The following is a 19,199-nucleotide window of genomic DNA, read 5'->3' on the forward strand; positions in this document are numbered from 1 at the left end:
CGCTTCAGGTTACGAGCTCTGCTAATCCGGAAGTAGCTGCTCCTGCTTGTGAACTTTGCCCCAGGCTGCAAACAGAAATCGCAGCAGGAGGCCCCATTAGCAAAAGCATGCCTCAGGATAAGAACGGTTTCAGCTTAAGAACGGACCTCTGGAACGAATTAAGTTTGTAACCAGAGGTACCACTGTATATTGGTATATTGTGCTGTGATGTTTAGCTGGTGATATATTGTGATATTAAAAACCAGATATCGCCCAGCCTTACTATGCACTTGTGTGCAGTAGAAAGCCACATTTTGATATTTCTGTTAAGTTGAAGCATAAAATACAAACTTTTTGAACAGTACTATAGTTTTGGTGTGAAAACAAAACTGTTATGTGGGAGTCTAGTTCACATTAATTTGCAAGTGAAGACACACAATGAGGAAGGGTAAAACTTGTGAGCACATAGAAAGAAGTTTCAATTCAGCATTGTGGTTTTTGTAGCTCATAGAATATCATAAAGCTGATGTACTTAAATGACCACTGACTGACATTATGCTTTGGGTTGAAGCAGGTCTTGCTGAATTCAGTGTGACAAATTCACAGGGGTTTGAACATTAAATTTGGGAAACTCAGCAGTTGGCAAACACCTCTTCTTGAAACTTTCTAATTAATGTATTCCATTCTGTGGCATGGCCTATGAACAAGTGTCAACACATACGATTTGTTTGTGGAATCTGCTTTTGCTTCCGTCAGTAGTATTAGATGCCACAGGTCTTTAACTTTAAGCTTGACAATTAAGCTTGACAAATGCTTGATTTGCTTTTTTACAAACTACTGAAAGAATTCCTATCAACCCGTAACCTATTGATGTTGCAGTCTTTTGCATATGTGATTTCCCTCTAGCAAGGTGCTGACTTGTGATCTCTCCTCAGTCAATTAACAGGACAATGTGGGTTGTTCTTTAGAAATAAATATATTGCCCCCTAAGGAAAAACACATTCAGAGCTCACAAGAAATTTAAGTATGTGTTATGCAATAGATTTAGTTTGATTTTGTATAAATTCACCTGAGAGGAACTGAATTTTCAAAATAATATTTAGTGTTTCCTGGCAAAAATGGAATAGGGTTATAAATTGAAAGAAATTATCATTACTACCTATCTATAGCTATTTATTTATTTAGAATATTTCTCAATAGCTCTTCACCTGAAGATTCAAGGATAGCGTACCGAAGTGTGTTAATCATTTATATAGCACATGTGGACATTATTTAAAAACAAAATAAAGAGTGGGTTCAAAACAAAATTAAGGAATAGAAAAAGCAGTTCAGACTAAAATCCTATCTAAATTGTCTGAGTAAAAATGATGGCTTTATCATGCCACTGAAAATATTGTGTCTCCTTGGTATGGCATTCCAAACTTTTTGCCACTTTCACAGAAAAGACCTCCTCATGGTATTGAAGTATACTGAAGTATTTTCAGTTGCGCCTAGCGTCATTGCAGTATAAATAATTTTGTCAGAGGTAATAGTCGTTTCTTTTCTCTGGAATGTGGAGTGTTTGTCCTTTGCCTCTGAAGGGAAACCGTTATTACTTGAAACCTTTTAGGCACAAAAATAGAAAATTGGGGCACTTTTGTAAATGAGTCATATTTTTTTCTTTCAGTGCCTTGTGAAGTTTGTCCCTTTTTTATTTTCTTTCATGTCCTATCCAATCTCAGTCTGAGCCTTAACCTGAAGCATTGTCTGCAAGTGTGATTGATGGAATTAAAACGGCTAAGGTTCTTCAGATGTCAGATTTCTTGCTTTTGTAGTAAATTCAAGAACTGGTGAAATAATCCAGTGAACCTTCTCCTTGGCTCTTTGGACCTAAAGTCTGGTTGGATGCTGGGGCTGTTCTGTGAGCCTAGCTCGGTTTGCTTGCCTGGGCAAGAAATCCCTTTCCCCCTGCCAATTCTGTACATTTTACACATGTACAGTGGTGTTCGTGTTCTTTGAAACCTGGACATCATCTAATGCTTCCTGTTTGTGGTATTGATTGTTAGAAGTCATGTTAATTGGGACTGGCCATCCTTTGGGGTAGAGATTACAGACCGTAGCCTCTTACAGTTCAAACAGAAACAGACTATCAAAGAAGGAGCCTTTGAGGATTGGTGCATGGTCCAGAACAGGCTTTGGTCCTCCAGATGTTGCTGAATTGCAGCTCCTATCATCCCTAACCATGGAGGGCCAAAGGTCCCTGATCCTTTATCTAGAAGGATAACTGAGATGTGAAATACAGTTCCAGACTAATTATATATTTGCAGTAGTTAGCATTCAAATTTTGCTTTATGCACCATGTCAGGGGCTGTGTATGCACATAGTGCCTAGCTGAACCATGGCTTAGTGTGAACATGTGGACTACCATGGAAGAGATCGCATCTGCTTTGCTCCTCTTGGGTCCTTTTTAGTTTAGTGTAGCATGGCAACTAAGTCAAGGTTTGTTCTTGGCTACGGCTTGTGATTAAGGAAGAGAAAGTTTAACCAAAAGATGATGTTTGGACAACACATTGACTTTACTTCCTTTCTTAGTTAAAAGGACCAGGGAATTTGGTTTACTGCCTTGTGTGATCCTGGCCTGAAAGAGGCCAGGGTCATCTCTTTCAAATTACCAAAATTACCTATCCTTAATATGCACAACTTGCAGACTTATCATATAGAATAAGAAAGGGGTGGGCAACCTAAGGCCCATGGGCCACAAGTGGCCCACGGGGGTCATTTAACTGGCCCATGAGTTGCCCCCGAACTGAGCCGCCCGCTTGGCGAGTCCCCGTGCGCTGCGCTAAACCAGTGCAGGGACTCGCTTCCACGGTGCTGAAAATCGCGTCTGCGCAGACGCAGATGCCAGAAATCACGAGCGCGGGCGTGGGATCCAGCCCACAGAGGGATCTCTGCTGGAGCGAACTGGCCCAGGCGAAGTAAACCTTGCCGACCCCTGGAATAAGAGAACAAGATTGAAGAAGATTGGAAAACGTTTATTGAATATATTGGAAATAATTGTGTACAGCTGAAAACGCTGGTAGCATTAAGATAAATTCAACAGTGTAAATAAGTTTTGATGCATACAGTAATGGAATACTAAATGGTATAGTTTTTGTAAAATATGCAGGGATTTATGATATGTAAAATGAACCATGGAAAGAGAAGAAGGGAAGTTAGTGATATCTTAAGGATGTAAAATAAGTATTTTAAATAGATAAACAGAAAAATTAATAAAAATTATATATACAAAATTATCTATCCTTATTCATGATAGCTGTGTGTGCAACTCACATGTAATTGAAATAATTGTATGTACATAGAATGTAGTTCTATGTGAAAGCTTTGTTCTCTGAAAGAACATGGTTGCTTTTTTCTGTTAACAGCCAGTTTCGCTGAATCGTTAAACTCCAGAGACTCCTAGGTTATGTTGAGCTTGTTCATTTATGCAAATATTTGCATTTTTAATATGGCGATATGATATTAATCCAGATCCATGCTACACTATGGTCAGTTATTATGAAATCAAGAGTTCCTTATGTTTAATGGCTTATCTATCTTATCTGCCTGCCTTCCTGTCTATCTAGCGGTCTTTGCTCTCTATCAAAGGACACAGCAAGGAATGTATAATAAAATAAAACATAATAAACAAAGTACCATAAACCAAATCTAAAGATGACTTTCCCAAGAAAGTTTCAATGAAAATCATATGGGAGGAGATGTTTACATACATACATCATTTTATTTGTATGCTGCCTTTTCATAGTTCAAACCATGCACAAGGCGGCTTGCAGCATGAAAAAACACATGATTACAAACATAACAAAAGTAGTCATAAACAATAAACATAAAAACACACAATGAAATCGAACAATTTCCACATAAATCATAATAAGATCTAAAACAAAGATACAAACAATTAATATAAATAACAGCAACAACCTTCCCCTAAACAGTACCCCAGCCCAAGAGTTTAATGTTTAATGTTTAATCTTAAACCTAATAAATTTAACCATTTTCCAGGTCTGACAAACCTGCTAAAGGAATGTAGCACTAAGTTAAAGTCATTAAGTGGTATACTTGTTTTCCTGATGAATTGTTTACATCAGCATAATGTTCTGCAAAAGAATGCATAAGCAGATTGCTGGTAATTTGGTTGCACAATAGATCCATCAGTCTCTAGAAGCACAACTGTGGTATTGGATCTCTCTGTTGTGCAACAATAAAGGTGAACTGTCTGCTAGCACAAGAGCACTTGCATTAGTGTATGTACAGATAATGTTGGATGCAGCCCATAGACTTTACTTGATGTAGAACAATCCCTTTAACAGCAGCCTTGCATAATTTGTTTGTATGTCCATTATGGTATTTGGTAATTTTGGCTGGCTGGACAAAAAACAAAGTAATTTTGTTGTGATTGTTAGTGGAATACTAAATAGTTTTAAGTAATGTAAGTGGCTTACACAAAATTAACATGAATCATTGGGTGGGGTGGCAGTGGCAGCAACTATGTACACCCAACAATTCCATGTGCATTTCTTTTGCTGCCTGTTCCTGAGATGTGTATTCAGTGGAGGAACCATGGCAAATATTATTCCAACTGTGTGTGCACAGGGGAGAAAGTGTTAGATTGCAAGTGTGACTATATGTATTCCATTAATGTTTTTAATGGAACTTTAACATCTGAAACAGCCCTGTGAGGGAGTGGTATCTGGAAATTGAATATAACCTGATTTATTTCCATGCTCCCAGCCTATGTGCATTGTGTGGTAATCTGTGTTTGTTGACATTGTGCTGAAATAACCCATAGAGGATGGTACTTCATTGAATATTAGATCATAAAGGTCCTTTTTTTTACTTGTAAGGCTCTTAATATCGTGAACAGTGAAAGAAACTGGGCCATGACTTCACTAGAAGATGAAATTAATTGAGTTCTACCATTGTTACATTGGCTATGAAGATGTGGTGGGTGGGTAAAAAAATACCAAATAATATATGGACTTTGACATTTTAATTTGAGAGAAGTCAAGAAGGTGGACACATGGGATGCTAGTAGTTTCAACTTTCCAGTTAAAGCTTTTTGTTTTCTTCCGTAGGAGGCTACTGGAGTCTTCACTCATTTCATTATCCCGTTATGATGGGGCAGGATCTCGGGAACATCCAATCTATCCTGATCCAGCTAGGTAAGGACAGAATTGAACTTTGTGCGCTCCTGTGAACCACAAAATAAGAGGAGTATGTGATGTTCTTTTCATTGTATTAAGGCTCTGACTCTTCCTTTTACACTACCACTCATTTAAAGAAAAAGACATACCTAGAGAGAAGAAGAGAATGCAAAGGAAAATTACTCTGTTTGTTGTCTCTCCCTTCAAGACACACTTGTTCCATAAAGCCTTTAGCTTAAGCCATTTCCCCTTTTCCTGAAATGAGTCTGAAATGGAAACTAAGTATATATACTACTAGCATTTGTTCACATTGGTTCGTTGTTATCCTTGCCTGTCAGTTTCTTTGCTTTTCACTTCCATGTTGCAAAAAGAAGAAGAAAAAGTTTCATACTCTTTTCCAGGCCTAAAGCTGCTTCTTGTTCATAGTTACAGATGACATACCAACTATGTTGTTGCTATAAAAAACAATAGGGATTTGTGTTTAAGGAACCATCTCCTGCAGTGGTCTGAACTGTGCAGAGCCTGTTTTGAATAGTCTTAGTGAAAGAGTAGAGGCATCTATAGAGCTAAATAGAGAATATGAACTCCTTATATAATGTGCAAGATAATTCTGTGATCAGAAGCACATAAGTCTTCTTAGATATGCTGCATTATTAATAGGATGGGAATGAATGATGTAGTAACAAGGAATAATGTTGATGATGACTTATTTGGATCCGAGTAAGACATGGGAATTCAGAGTGCAGAAAGAGGGGTTTGTAGAAAGCATCTTTTGAAAAAATTAAGAAATAATAAGGTAATGAGAGGAAGTGTTGATGTAGGAAATTCTTTGGGTGCTATAATTAAGGTGCCACTGATGACAGAGCTTTTTGAAAAACACAGCTCTACAAAGAATAAAGTGAACAGTGTAGCTTGAAAAAACTGAATATTACTGGTAAAAAAATTCACAAAAACTCCTTACTAGGCATAGACAAGTAAGACATGGAAAGGAGGATAGATGGTTAAGTAAAGAAAAACGCAATATAACATGAGTAATGAAAAAAGCTTTGTGTGAATGAATTGGTAGCAGGGCAAATCCTACAGAAAAAGTAGGCTGATCCATATATGGCCGAGGTAAAATCAATTGTGTCTAAAGTGATTGATTTAAATCTCTGTTCAAAGAGGAGAAGGCAAGGTTGGCTTTTTCTGAGATAATGGGAACTTTGTAACTATTGTTGGAATCAAATGAGAGTGTTGAAAAATTGACCATATGAAAGGTGATATAATTAGAGTGATAAAGGAATTGGCAAAAAAGAATTGCTGACAGTTATTCCTGAAATGTCACAAATCACTGGGATTTGAAATAAAAATACTTAAGAATCTGTTCTTCCTAACCTGCAAAAAAAATTCTTAAAATTTGCTGCTGCCTGCTTACAATTAAACAGAAGGCTTACAGGATAATTGGCCTGTTTGAGTTCTCCATCCTGACAGCCCTTTAGGTCTGTCATTGCACATATATAAAGAATGATTACCAAAAAAGACAAACAAATAATGTGTTTTGCAAAGGACAGCTAAATTCTGGAATACAAGTGTATTTCTTAAGAGATGCCAATATATGCCAGTCTTGGATACACTAATGTTATTGGATGGTAGGTTCAGTGGTCAGTTCATGACTATTCTTCTTTGACTCAAACCAATGGATTCGAGTTACAAGAATCTGAATTATATATTTTCTAAATGTAAGGAAATGTCTATTACACAAGAACACAAAAATTGCCCTGGAGTTCAGATCAAAGGTCCATCTAGTCCTCAGCCCTCTTTTCCATAGAGGCCAACCAAGTGCCTTTAGGAAGTTCTGCTTGTGAGCAATAGCTCTCCCCAGCAACTGATATTTAGAGGCAGGATATAATCATCGTGACCAGTAGTTATTGACTCCTTGGATATAGCTGATGGGAACTCTTCTGTCTGAGCAAAGAGTTAGGACCAAACTAGGCATGATGGTGGTAGATCATTTGTTTAAACATAGATCTTACCTTAACTTGTAGAAAACAGGTTAAGAGATTCATTTTTTAACATCAAAAGATAAATCAACATTCTCCATGCATTACATATTTATAGGGATGAGGAATAGGAAGGGAAAGAAAGAGCAGAAAATTGGGGAGGGCGGGGAGAGAAATCCAGGTAGTTGGCTGAATTTTTGTTTATATTTTAGTGGGGTGAGGAGAGACTGAAACGGAAAGTAAATTTTATGGGGTCTGAGACACTTTTTTATTTGTCCCAGCTGGCTGTCAACAGGGCAGCCAAGAATGAAAGTTGGAAATATGAACTGTAGATGTCACCTTGGTTGGTGAACTCACTTAGATGGCAATTCACTATTTCTCAGTCTCTACTCCTTAACAACAAAAGTAATAAGGGTAATAATAAGGGTAATAACACTGACCTACCTTAGATATTGGTTGTATGAATTATGGATACAGCAAAGTTCAGGAAGTGGGAGAAATCTTTTAACTGCAGATACGGATTTGGATGATAAAGTTGCAATGCTAAACATTTAATGGGAAAGCAAGTTCAGTTGTATTTGGTGAGACTTGCTTCTAAACTAACAATGGTCTCATATTTTCAGGTTGTCTCCTGCTGCTTATTATGCCCAGAGAATGATCCAGTATCTTTCACGCAGAGATAGTATTCGTCAGCGCTCCATGCGATACCAGCAGAATCGGCTCCGTTCATCTTCATCTTCTGCTTCCACTTCTGAGAATACAGGTCCATCTGTAGAAGGAAATGATCTGGAATTTGAAGACTTTGAGTAAGTGTCCATTCTTCTTATTTCACCATGCTTGACTTTTCCTCTCTTCTTCTGTTCATAAGCACCTTGAGGTTTTTTTTTAATAAGATAGTAGGTTTCATTCATACTTCTCAAAGACCATGGGTGAAAATCAACTAGTGCTGCAACTTGCCAGATGGAATGATCCCCACTCTCCTCCTGCTGCATGCTGTTCTGGGGGTTCTCCCAACCTCCTGCTATAGCCAGTTTGAGGCGAGAGGAGGAGAAGCCTTGTGGAGTAAGTGGAATCCCTCACCTTGCACTGATGCAGCTTGTTAGATGAATCCTTCCTCAATAACTGAACACATTAACCAGTCTATTTTTAATAAATGGAAGACAACTGCTGCAACTTTTCAAGTTGTTGTGCATTTGGATGGGTAAGTAGACACATTAGCTGGCTAAACTTGAACCCTATTCAGCTTTCCAAGGTTAGTACTGGTGCAATGGAAAAGAATGGTCATTTAGGTGTTCTGTTGTCTATTCATATTTTCCTTAAGAATCACTTATTTAACTAAAGCTTCTGTCAGTTCCCTGAATGTATTAATGCAGTCATATGTTTTAATATGCTACAGAACTTATAATTATCAAAAGTGTAGAGCACACCTGATAACTGGTAATGTTCATTGCCACAGTAACCCATAGTTGTGGTTGTTTATGAGCAGGGGGCTGAAAGAAGAGAAAATGACTTTTTGGAAATAGGGCTTTAGATTCATATATTCTGAGAATATTGATACAGTGTAAAAAGCCCCCTAATCAGAGCTGAAGAGTACAGTAATTCTAGGCTGGCTAGATATCCCTATCTGATTTGCTCAGTCTCTTATGTTACGGCATTCATAATGAATACGTGCAACCCTGCTGCCTCCTTAAGTTGGTACTTTTGCTTCTTGAATTTCTTGATGACAAACAGATAAGTAACAATTTACATCAACGATAAAGCATCTTGTAGTGCCCTAAAAGCTAACAATTTTATTCATCGTCTAGAATCTACTTCATATGTTAGTCTTTAGGGTGCCACAAGACTCTTTGCTTTTTAAGTGAATGAGTGTTGTTTTTGTTTTGCTTCCTGTTTATTCAGTTTCTAAGCCAATAAGGACAATTTCAAGTGATCTTTCTTGTGGCAGTTCTAATCTCAAAGTACAAGTACAGTACACTGTGTCTCCACAATAGTCTTCTCTGTGGTTCTTAGCAATCATATGACCTGTAAACTGCTTGACTGGGATAGATATTTCTTACCTCCTCAAAAATGCTCTCCAGCTGGGACTGAGTAGATGGAGTACTCCATCACAATCCATGTTGATTCTATAGTGCCATCAGCTCAGGTAATAATCTAAACTGCTCATACCAGTTGAACCAGGTAGTCTGAACTGGGCTCCTCCTAGAGCAGCAGGAAATAACCTTCTGGGGAGAGAATTTATGGTGGAGGCAGAACCCTTGTTCTTTGGAGCTGTCATTTCATGCTCTAGCAATTAACTACTCGGAAGCGCAGGGGAATGAGTGTGTCTTCCCCCTTTCATTGTGGTTTTGTTTGTGTAAGATGTAAATGAGGGGAGATATGTAGAAGCGTCAGCCGCCTAATAGCTTTCCCTAAGCAGCACTGCAGGCTGGAGGAGTAGGAGTGAGGCAGCCTGCTGAGGCCTATTGTGATGGGGAAAGCTCAGCAAGAGCAACCCTCAGTTATTTCCATTACTGCCTCCTATTCATCCTCTAGGGAAGGGGGCTTGACTGCTAAAAAGAATTGGTACATTCTTCATTCACAGGGCTAGGCAGATACCTGTGGAGAAATGTGTTCCCCTGCAGATAATATTCAAGCAGGGAAGGGGTCCATTCAGGAAAGTGATTCAGTCAGCCATACCCAAACTGCCTTTTATTTCATGCTGAGTAGGGAAGGGAGTGCATTTGTGTCCTATGCACTAGCTGTGCTTTTTGGTAACAAATGTTCCATTGTTATCTCTGCTCCTCTATGCATTTGAGGTATTATCTTCTATGCAGTTACCCTTCTTGGCTGATTGGGAAACTGGTAGAGGGGCCCTTTTAGGTGGAACCTTTCCTTTCCGCATTGAAGATTTTGTGTTTCTGAATTTCTTTTTTCCTTTTTTGCATTTATTTATATAAAATATAAATTATGGATAATTATTTAAACAACCTGTTTATAGAGTGGAAAGGTGATAGTCATGGAGCATAAAGCTGTTAAGGCTGCTAGTCATAATGGCTATATAGCCATCTCCAGTAGCGGAGGCAGTATGCCTCTGGGTATCAGTTGCTGGGGAGCACTAGCCATAAAGTGGTTCCTATTGGCATCTGGTTGACCACAGTGGGAACAAAATGCTGAACTGACTAAGCCTTTGGTCTAATCCATCAGGGTTTTTCTTACATTCTAATATGATACAGACTTTTCTCATCTTTTCCAAGTGATCATTCTTGTGTGATAGCAGCAATATTGTACACATCCTTCTTTAGGTAGTAGGTGGTGTTGCTTCTGGTGTTTGGGAGAACAGTTTCTATTCCTGAAACTTCATACATTGCTGGTCAGGATAATACTTATTGCTACACTCTTCTGTGTATTACTTTACACCTATTTTTTATTACATGTACCACCTTTCTGCCAAAGCACCCAAGATGGTCTATTGTTAAATCAGTATCCTGCATGAGGTAGGCTTAGAGTTCTTTACACAAAGTTACCTAGCCCACTTTATTGAGGAGTGGAGAACCTGAACGTAAGCCTCCCATATTCCAGTCTCTTATCTAGCTCCTATACCATGCTGGATTTTAAAAAGGAGAGAGAGACACAGACCTACAGTTTGACTAGATTAGTGTTAGAAACTGAGATATGAAAGCTAGGATCTACAGTAAATGGCACCTTAAACCTACGTTATGGATGCAACAACGGAATGTCTAGGTGCGCTTTTTTATAACCAGAATACGAAGCTGAAAATGAATGAACTGCAGCTAAAATATTACGTTCATTTTTCACATGGTCTAGTCCTCCCCCTGCCCACCCCCCTAATATTCTTAAGAGGGTCTCTTCTCCAGTCTTCAGAAAGTAGCTGAAAGTAGGGATGCAGAAAACTGTTTTCCTTTCCTTCCATTCTAGTTTTAATCTGAAATCTTGGGCACAGTACTGTATCCAGAGCTCAGAAACTGCTCATGCTAATGAAATTCGCTGTCGCAAAATGCTCCTTCGAACACTGACTAGATCTATATCTGTTTGGGAATGGGAAAAATCTCTTCAACATAACCTTCAAATTATTATTTTCTCCAAGAAATCACTGTCATGCACAACCAGCTTTCAGAGTTTCATTCATGGCATTTTCCAGAATTCTCCAGCACATTTTTAGTATTAGGTGCATGAGTTGTGAAGCTCATAATCTAATTTTTCTTGCATGTATGTTAAGTATTATGCAGTAACATAATTGTTCCTAAGTATCTCACAGGAGTTGGACCTGCTGTAAGTAGTTTCCTTGAGCACAGAAAGGTTACATTCTTAGACTGAGAATTTACACATATAAATATGGCAGTGTCCTGAATTCTGCCATCTGTCTTCAGCAAGCGATGGGAAAATATGCAGATTTTATTGTGTTTTGACACACACTGAAATACAGATTCTCAGGACCATGAGTTGCTCTGTCTGAAAACCTCTGAAATTTTTCATCACTGTTTCATAAAACATTCCTGCATTCAAGAGTGAGCTACTTAATAGAAACCACTTCATATAGAATAATTTTTTTTGGAAATTGTATCTCCTCTACTTTTCATGCCCTCTCATTCATTTGGTTGTTGGATCAGTGGTTGTATGACATCTAAGTTACTTTCATATTCTTCAAATGATGCTTTATAGCCAAACTATTTTGTGCCTTTCCTTTTTTTGAATACAAGGTGGGCCTGTTTATCTAACATATACGAGACAAATTAACCATTCTGAGTGGTTTTCTGTTGTGAGTGGGGTATACCAGGTCTCGCCAGCTTTTCTGGACCAGTGGACCATTTTGAACTTTGAGTGTGCAGTGGGCAGCAGTCACAAAATGGCACAACACAGAATTAGAGAGAATACAGTTGTTGCTGCTTCTCCCCTATCCTGGGCAACCTCATATTTACCATAGGAAGTCAGCTATATCCTGCTGGTCCTGATTGTGGAGATACAGCTGTTAAAGACACAAGAATCCTGTTTTCCTCAATCCCAACCCAAAACCAAAGCCTAGCCTGCTGTCCTTTAACCACTTACCTGGGAGTAAGCCCATTAAATATGAGGTAGGCGTGTATACTACTGCACTGGGGCTTCTGCTTCCACAGTGTGGCCTCCCCCTTCCTCTTTCCCAGTGCTCCCTGGGTTGCGGGGGCAAGAGAGCTTCCAAAACAGAGAATTGTTCCACCTGGCAAGCTGCAGTGCTTGTGTTGGCGGGATGTTCACTGAATTTGAATTTCCTCCTATGTTCTTTGTATAGTACGAGTTAGTATTTTTTAATTTGCACAGAACTTGTTCGGCCTGCTCCCCGCCCCCCATGGAATTCTATTAGCAGTAGATGTGGAAGTAACCAAAATCTAGAACTTCTAATGAATTCTGAGAAGAACATTCTTTTGTTTCTACGGACTAAATCTTCCTTTCTTTGGTTTTTGTGGAGACTTAAACAAGTGATCTCAATTCTTTTTACTAGACCTGCAGGGATAGAAATGGTTCTTTCTAGCTCTTTGACCATTTGAAGCCCTCTGCTAGAGTCTGCTGTCCAGTATTTGCTGATTTTCCCTGCCAGCCACAGTTGCTACCTGCTTGCTGTGAGGTAGGGCAGGGGAGAGGACGATTTCAGACAAACAAGGGAAGAGTATCTGGTCACCATTGCAAGCTCCCTCTTTAGAGGAACATCCCTATTACCATTTTAATCTGTACTGATGCTGCCTTCATATGGTGTCTATTAACACTTCAGCTTTTTAAGGGTGTGTTTTTGCCAAGTGTTCTGCTTTTCCCTTTAGAAAACTTCCAATTGCCATGGTATCCAGTGACCCATTGCCACAGTTGAATATAACAGTTCATTGTTGTCTTGCTAATTATTTATCAGTGAGACAAGTAGGATCAGAGGAGACTCATTTAGTTTCTGGGTCAGGACGCAGACTTGTGACTTCATTTTTTCAAATTGGCTTTCCTATAGCAATTCATCTTCGGCATTTAGCAGGGCTCTGCTGCACTGCATATCATTTGACCAGGTGATGAATCCTCTTGTATTTGGTACTTGTCAGAGGTACTTGATCTTGTGAAGTGCTTTTCTATGTTGTAGAAATCTTTTTATTCTTTAAATGGCCATGTGAGACGTAATCAAGGCTGTAGTTTAGTGTTTTTCCCCAGCTCTTTGCGAGAACCATTAATAACCCACTATCTGCAGCCCTGCTGGCTTAAAACTTTAACTGATAAATTGGCAAGTTTGGTGTTTCCCATGTCACAGGTAGGGAGGGAATGACATTTCACAAGTGGGAAAGGCTACCTAAAACTTGGTGAGCATGGCAATCAGGTTCTACCTGGCTGCTACTTTATAAATTAAATTTGGTACGAAAATGAGATTCGAGTGGCAAGAGGAGACTCTAATCTACTAGCATATTTACAGCCAATATGAAATTGTTCCTTGCATTTTTCTAGTGTTCTCCCCCTCCTCTTAAATTTTATTACATTTTTAGTCCATCTCTTGGGAGATTGCTTCCACAGAAAATGCTTTAGTGTAATTTGAATGTTCTTCTATTCAGCATACTTCTCTCTTCTTTCCTCTCCATGGTGATAAATCCTTCAAAATCTTAGCAATTGTTTTAAAAGTTTATTTTTAACTTAATTATTTCCTTTTAACTGATCAGCACAATTTTTAGATAATTTGGGGAGGAAAATCTATTTAAGATTAATCTGTTAAGATGCCTCTCCCTTTAAATGGACTTTCTGATGATTTGGCTTTAGATGCATAGCGGTTGTATTAATTGGCTAGTTGTATAAATTAGTAGTTTAGATTAATCCTCCTTTTGCTTAAAGAAGGGAACCTGATAACCTAAGAATATTAGAGTGGACTTAACATTTCAGCCATTTTGATTTGAATGAAGGGAAGTTACTAACAGCAAGAGGGATATTAAAAAAGGGTTGACAAGAGTGTTAGGTCAGTTCAAAAAACTTAGGTATTTAAAATATTTAAGTTGTGGTACTTCTTTTAACTTTATAGTTCAGTCCATTAAGAAGACACTGTATACAGAAGACACAATACAGAGGTCAACTACAGAAAGCACATTTAATGCAACAAAGTTAATTTAAACGTTTCAAAAGGAAATCAAATAAAAAAATGCACATTTCTCAAGAGAATGAAATATTATAAGTATAGACTATATCTGCTGCTGTTGCTGCCAGTCCTGCCAACAGTGGTTCTTGACAGGTTCATTTATAGGTATTTAATGAAAGTTAAATACCTTTAAGAGTCTTGTCAACACTTTTATTTGTATCTCTCTTGGTGACAGTAATACTGGGCCCAGGGCAGAACGTTGTAACAAACTGCCACACATCCAGCTGTTTTCTTGAAAAGGGCTGAACATGGAAGTGTGATTTAATTCTAAAAACATAATTTTTTAAAAAATAAACTTGCTGGAAAAATTGGTTAAGAACTTCCATGAATATCTCATTCTTTTAGCTATTTATAGGGCCCTCTATAAAAAGCAGGCAGTTTTTGAATGGCTTCAGTTTTCTGAGCTGCAGAGCACTGGTTTTAACAACATCAACAATAACAACAGAAGAAGAAGGAGAAGGAGAAGAAGAAGGAAGAGGGAGGGAAAGTGGGGAATATTGATTAAAACTCAGAAGCTCCTGGAAGACTGCGGTACAAATTAAGTATGAAAGGGGAAGTGGAGAAGAAATAGCAGGAGCGGAGTAAAAATACTTTGAGGCATGTTGCAGCAGGACGAAAATATAAAATAAAAAGCTTTCATTGTTTTGATCATCTTCTGGATCAGCAACTTCTGCCTAAGATGAAGAGAATGAGGCACAGTATCTTCAGAACCTGTGAGCACGATTCACCTAATGAGTCCAATAAGCAAAAGTCCTGCTCCAGGATTTCTGATTGCACAATGGGGCTTTCCCCCATCTCCTCCACTGTGCCCTATGAAATTGGCTCTCATGGGGTTGGAAGAACCCCTGGAACACCTCAGGGCCGGGGAGAGCAAGGATCATTTTTTCTGGAAAGCTGAAATGCTTACCACAACAAAACAATTGTTATAGTGTGATGTTGAATTCCTTCCAGTATTTTGACTTAGCATAAGGAAAGCTGAACTATACAAGTCCCTACCACAAGATAATCCTATGAGGAGAAAAATAGCAATTTCCAAATATGCAAGTTCGACCTCAGTCAGCCATAATTTTGTGATTGGTTCACTCTATGGAGAGCCATGTTGTTGTTACTGGTGGGCATCAGTAATTTTCAGTGTTCTCAAGTGAGCCCTGGGGATAGAAAGTTTTGAGAACCTCTGCTCAGTCTAAGGGGTCCTTCTCTGCCTACATTCTGCAAGACTGTTGATTTTTCCTTCTTATTTCTCTTTCCTGCTTTTGGTACCCTGACCTCGAGTGGCCTTTTCTTAGATGTCAAAATGCCAGTTGGTTGCTGGTTTTCCTGTTTTTTTATGTCTCTTGGGATATTTATCCCAGGGATTTGCATTTTACCCTATTACTTGGGGAAACCCGATGGCTATCTTTACAGTAGATTCCTGCCCTCAGGTATTACTTGATTCAGATGGATTCTCAGTTTCTACGCCCTGGGTTACAGCTTAGGGGCAGGAAACCCCTAAGATTCCTATCCTGTAGCATCTTTTTACTGTATTTTTCGCCCCATAGGACGCACTTTTCCCCCTCCAAAAATGAAGGGGAAATGTGTGTGCGTCCTATGGGGCGAATGCAGGCTTTCGCTGAAGCCTGGAGAGCGAGAGGCATCGGTGCGCACCGACCCCTCTCGCTCTCCAGGCTTCAGGAAGCTATCCGCAAGCCTTGCAAGCCCGGTGGGAGTTCCCGCGGGCTCACGAGGCTTGCGGACAGCAGCCTGCAGCCCCCGCGAGTGTCTGCAAGCCTTGCGCGCCCGGCAGGAGGTCCCGCCGGGTGCGCAAGGCTTGGGGCGGCAGCCTGTCGCCCGAAGCACAGGGAGCCCTCCGGAGGGCTCCCCGTGCTTTGGGTGAGTGTCTGCAAGCCTTGCGCGCCCGGCAGGAGGTCCCGCCGGGTGCGCAAGGCTTGGGGCGGCAGCCTGTCGCCCGAAGCACAGGGAGCCCTCCGGAGGGCTCCCCGTGCTTTGGGTGAGTGTCTGCAAGCCTCGTGCGCCTGGCAGGAGGTCCCGCCAAGCGCGCGAGGCTTGGGGCAGCAGCCTGTCGCCCGAAGCACGAGTGTCCGCAAGCCTTGCGTGCCAGGCAGGAGGTCCCGCCGGATGCGTGAGGCTTGGGGCAGCAGCCTGTTGCCCAAAGCACGGGGAGCCCTCCGGAGGGTGCCCCGTGCTTCGGGCAGGTGAGCGCAAGGCTTGGGGCAGCAGCCAGGGCGGGGGGGTGGAAATAATTTTTTAAAATTCATTTTCCCCCCAAAAAACGAGGTGCGTCCTATGGGCCGGTGCGCCCTATAGGATGAAAAATACGGTATGTTCTTGAGGAAACCTTCAAAATATTGCAGTATACTATGTCCTGTTAATTGCCATTTTGCTGCTAAATTGCTTTTGCAAGCTTACATACATAATTTATTCAATGTTTGTATATGCTGCGATCCCATATACATTGCCTTTAGGGTAACAGTCCCATTGAACTCTGTCAGAGTAAAAATTAAGCTATTAAATTTGCTATAGCACTTTAAAAACCTGAGATGCATTGTTTTGTCTTTGCACTGCAATCTTAACATCTGCTTTCCTTGCCCTCTCTTGGCAGTGTTGATATGCTACATAAATGCCATCTACCAATTTGGAGCAGTTGGAGGGTTCTTGAGTTTTATTTTCTGAAGGGGCTGAACTAACCTTAAGCTGGCAACATAGCAACACCAGCTTCTCCATTTCCTTTTATTGTTGCTGTTAAATGCTGAATGTTTTCATACCATAGAACCACTCAAACAGGCATAAGGATGTTGAAACTGCTTTGCTGGATCAGACTAGCATTCCACCTTCCATCAGTGATCACCCAGATGCTCCTGCAGAGCTATGGGAAAGGCAGTGGTGAGCCGCTAACTTGAGTGTCACTTTGAGAAGGTGCACTAAGGCACCATTAGCTTGTGCCTGGTGCTGGCTGAGAAATGTACAGCTATCCTTCAGGATACAGCATTGCTGTATTATATGAACACTAAGTAAGAACTGACTTGTTGAATCCTGTATACGAACCTTGTATGAATGAATGACTTAAGACTCAACAAGTGTCTCTCCTGTCTCTCCTCAGTTTTAATATTTTATTTAGGAAAATTGCGAAAATAGGAATATTGGTCCAGATTATTATGGAGGGAGTAGTGGATTATTCCACAGTTTGTCCTACTTCTTGCTCCCATGTGAGGCATGAGTGAGATCAGTGTATTAAATTGGTGACCTTTACTGTAGTGCAGTAGAAATGGGAGTAGATTTTTAAAAGTTGTAAGCAGATTGCTTGACATTGGTTCTGTATTGCTCATTGTGGCTGGCTTAGAAGAGTTCTCGTATCTTAACCTGACAATATGGAATCTGTAATTAACATATTCTTTATTCCTCCTTAAGGGACAACGGAGACAGATCAAGACATCGAGCTCCTCGGAATGCCCGCATGTCTGCCCCATCCCTTGGGCGCTTTGTCCCCAGGTAAGGCCTGCACATGTGGCATCGCATTAACCCTGGTCTCAGTGGTCTGGCAGTATTTTTCATGGATTCTGTCTCCCCTTCTAGGCGTTTCTTGCTGCCAGAGTACTTGCCTTATGCTGGGATTTTCCATGAGCGGGGACAGCCTGGTTTGGCCACTCATTCCTCTGTTAACAGGGTTTTGGCAGGTAAGGATCTCCTGCTCCTCTTTTTTTGAATCTGATACTTATATAGGTGAGCTAGGATGGGTATGAAAATCAAAACTGACATGGCTATAATCTATAAAAGCAAAGATAGACTCCAGAATGACTGTATTATCCATTTGTGCACATTTTTTGTTGTTACTGATAGCACATTCTTTTGGAAAGAAAGCTGCAGGCAGGGAAATCCTAGAATTGAATTCAAGAACAAGGATAGGCAGAACAATTTTTGAAAACTTCTTTTCAAAAGCATAAGTGTTTCTGTTTCTTTTTCTCTTAAAAATTAACATTCTGACAAGCTAATGATCAGTTTGCTGCAGGTCCCTCTAATTCAATTATAGGGTGCCTTGTTCATGTTCTGGGCTGTAAAACTTCTCAAGAGCAGTTCAGATTCAATTAGGATCCTAATAGGTGCATATTAAAACTTTGGCAATATATACGAATATTGCACAGCCAACTAGAAAGTACTTTGTGTGTGAGTAGGTAGAAGGTAGATAAAATGAGATTTTTTGTGATGACAACATACGGAAGTCTACCACTATTTATTCTGTGGCATTCTGATGAAAAGGTATAGAGCCGGTCTACTTTTTGTGTATGCTGTTAGTATAAGAAGACTATAACTAAGAGCGTGATGTCTGTGAATAGGTATGCCAAATAAAATCTGGGCACATATTTATAATGATAATAATACTGTTGTCCACTTACTAATAATGTGTTCCTAACCTCACTTATGTGGGAATAAGAACCATTGAATAGGAGTAGACATGATATGGGGATAGTTTGCTTTGTCTTATCTAGTAAATTAAACTTCTGGGAATAAGAGGAGGGCCATTCCATCCACCCCACCCTTTCAGATTCCATACGGTTCAAAATTTCTTGAGAGGCTCATTGTTTGACTGGCATTGTTCTTTAGTCATTAAAGTTTTTTGTTTCAAGTCTTTTGCTATTCCAGACTGAGGGTAGGAGCCTCCCTCTACCAGATAAGGGCACTTTTAACTTTCTCCCTCCTCTTTGCTGAGGAAGTGATCTTGTCACTTTGCTCATCTGTAGAAAGGAGACTTTACCAGGTATGATACAATATCCCCATTTCTTACATTTTTCTTGCAACACTTTAAGGTTGCTAAGCACCTCTTTGCTAGTGCTTGTTGCTTTTCGACGTGATGCATCCTTTCCCTATTCTGGTTTTCTGTGTGGGATTTTGTCGTAGGAATATGGAAATAGCTCACCAGGAGATGATGATAATTTGCTGCCAGGC

General features: G+C 39.9%; 1 protein-coding gene across 3 annotated transcripts in view; it reads left to right on the forward strand.

Moving 5' to 3' along the window:
• AMBRA1 (autophagy and beclin 1 regulator 1) overlaps positions 1–19,199 on the forward strand; it is a 142,014-nt gene that overhangs the window by 46,218 nt on the left and 76,597 nt on the right. For all 3 annotated transcript variants that reach the window (XM_082223802.1, XM_082223801.1, XM_082223803.1), the window contains 4 exons: positions 5,094–5,180; positions 7,765–7,947; positions 17,667–17,747; positions 17,832–17,932. In XM_082223802.1, coding sequence (XP_082079928.1) covers positions 5,094–5,180; positions 7,765–7,947; positions 17,667–17,747; positions 17,832–17,932 — 452 coding nt within the window. The remainder of the gene's footprint in view (positions 1–5,093; positions 5,181–7,764; positions 7,948–17,666; positions 17,748–17,831; positions 17,933–19,199) is intronic.

This window comes from Podarcis vaucheri (assembly GCF_965113315.1).
Source record: "Podarcis vaucheri genome assembly, chromosome: 1".
Lineage (NCBI taxonomy): Eukaryota > Metazoa > Chordata > Lepidosauria > Squamata > Lacertidae > Podarcis > Podarcis vaucheri.